This window comes from Octopus bimaculoides, chromosome 11 (genome assembly GCF_001194135.2).
Source record: "Octopus bimaculoides isolate UCB-OBI-ISO-001 chromosome 11, ASM119413v2, whole genome shotgun sequence".
In the NCBI taxonomy this organism is placed as follows: Eukaryota; Metazoa; Mollusca; class Cephalopoda; order Octopoda; family Octopodidae; genus Octopus; species Octopus bimaculoides.
Window position 1 is genome coordinate 33419162 of NC_068991.1, and position 2641 is coordinate 33421802.

The 2641-nt window shown below is 34.7% G+C and overlaps 1 protein-coding gene across 1 annotated transcript in view; it reads right to left on the reverse strand.

The window, feature by feature from the left end:
- Positions 1-2641, reverse strand: part of LOC106882056 (dihydroxyacetone phosphate acyltransferase-like) — a 19876-nt gene that overhangs the window by 1054 nt on the left and 16181 nt on the right. The window contains exon 3 of the mRNA XM_014932617.2: positions 1351-1480. Coding sequence (XP_014788103.2) covers positions 1351-1480 — 130 coding nt within the window. The remainder of the gene's footprint in view (positions 1-1350; positions 1481-2641) is intronic.

The window sequence follows — 2641 nt, forward strand, 5'->3', positions numbered from 1 at the left end:
ATCAACCAACAATAAGTACCAAATGAATTTATATAAAATACTTATTTTATAAAGATACAGAAAAATTATTAAAAATATCAAAATATCAAAATAATAAACATTCCATAATCATCCCTTCATCCATTATAATATATGCTAACATGTATATTATATACAAAAACCAGCTTACATAAATTATTATCGTTTTAAATACAATTTGAACGAAGTTTAAGGTTAAAATAATAATAAAGATAAAATTAGTACATATTTAACCGGTGTAATAGTTAAAGCTATACTATTTAAAACTAAAAACGTTTATTTAATTATCATTAAAAATCAATTGAATAATAGAAAAATACAAGAATACTTATTTCTACAAACGTAGAAATAAAAATAAAAATAAAAATATGAATGAAAAAAATGATGGACATGGTGCTATTTCAGGATGGAAAGCCAGTGGCATTCTATAGCTGAACATTTCAAAAAGTCGAGAGAAACCAATCAGCCATAAAAAAGAAGCTGCACTATATTGGAATGCTGCTGATGCTGGCAACATTTTATAACTGCCATACCCTCAACTACCATTCTAACTGACCAGAAATAGGTGGCTTTTTTTGTTCAATCAGAAGTCTTTCAACCAATGACCACGTTTACTTTTCATAGAGCCTCTAAATTCAAATCTAATCTGTCATTGTTCTTAACCAACCCTAGTTAACATTTTTACATCAAAATCATCTAACTTGAAGAGGCAATTCACCTACAGAGAAGGTTAAATTATTGGAAACTTTCTCACCCAATTTCTCACAGATACAGTTTAACAATAGCCACATCACTAGTTTCAACTCGTGATCTGACTTACCTAGATTCACCATCAGAAAAGGTACTCAGTTGTTCTCAGACACTCCTGTTTGACCAAAAAGTTCTGACTGGATGCAATACTGTCAAGGTATACAACAAGAAACACTTATGTCATCACCAGCAGAACCAACATCTGACCAAAGTGAGAAAATTCTATATTTGCCATTACAATCTGGGTCTACAACCAAGAAAGTGAAACCAGATAACACACACAAACTTAGAATTCTCACAAACAATCCTGTAACAATCAGCTCAGATTAAGTAGTGAGAAGGCCTTTGCTTGGTGATTACATACTAAAACTTCTAATGCAGCAGAGAAGACTGTTGTGACTGTGTTTCTAATCCATCATTCACTGCAGTCCTGTACTTCATTCATTTCTGTATCACTTCCTTCCACATTATGTAAGTTTCTTAACTCAAGCCTGCATGTTCTTAAAATTGAATAAAATAATAGTTGCTACATAATAATCCAAATATTCAACCAACATGTGTTATGAGAAAAATTTGACTCACCCATAGCTGCAGCAATAGCAGGCAGTGGTAAATCATAGTGGAAAAAAATAAAAGATAATAGTAAGAAATCTATATAACTTCTGTGGCTGGGCATCAACAGTACAGGGTATTCTTTCAGCTGGTTTCGTACCTAACAATAAAATGAAATCTACTTGAGTTTGTCAAAAGTTGAAACAACTGAAAATTAAATAAGGCTATTCATAATTAAAAGCAATGAGAAAGTTAAAATTTGATCATAAAGCTTTTTAACCCCCTTTAAAAATCCAAAGATTTAAAATTATTCAGTCAACATTAAGATTATTTATGCACTTAGGAATCATGAGTAATTCTAAACAGATCTTCTGGTAAGAAATTTATGCTTTATAAAGGAAATATTGATATTAGTAAATATTTCCAGTTGCAGCCAATGAATTTAATGTAAAAGTGTATGGAATGTTTTTTTAAAACTTTTACTTGCTAGATTATTTACATTATTTACATTTGACGGATATTTGTCCTCATCTTGTTTGTTGTTAACACAACGTTTCGGCTGATATACCCTCCAGCCTTCATCAGGTGTCTTGGGGAAATTTCGAACCTGCGTCTCATTCCTAAGGTATTTTTCACTGTTGTTGTTGTTATTATTATTATTATTATTCAGGTTACTGCCTCTCAACCCAGAGTAACGTGGTGGTGGAACAAGGAGGTAGACAGGGCTATTAGACAAAAGATACAGGCTTGGAACGACTGGAAAACGGTGGTAGCAGGGAATTGTACCAATCTGCCAGAAGGGAAGCTAGGCGACAGGTTTACTTAGCCAGAGGGGAAGCAGATAAGAAAAGATTTGCCAATGTTCTGCGCTGTGAGGACACAAAATACTTGAGGTATTTCGTGTTGCAAGACAGTGTAGGAGAGAAAATAGTGATGTCGTAGGAGAGAAATGTGTTCGCATGGATGATGGTACGCTTGCACTAAATGAGGCTGCAAAGAATGAGATCTGGAGATGCCACTACGATAGACTGCTCAATAAAGAGAATGAATGGGAGAAAGAGAGTCTGCCGAATGTCGACCCAACAGAGGGACCAGCTATCCGAGCTGACAGTACCACGGTAGATAAAGCAATTAAGAGTATGAAGACAGGGAAAGCCCCCGGCCCATCAGGAATCACTGCAGAGATGCTCAAAATATCTGGCAGTGTCGGCTATAGCCTAGTCACCCATATTACGAACCAGGTGATACACGAAGGAGTCATACCCAATGACTGATGTAGCAGCACCATAGTCAACTGCTACAAAGGTAAAGGTGATGCTTT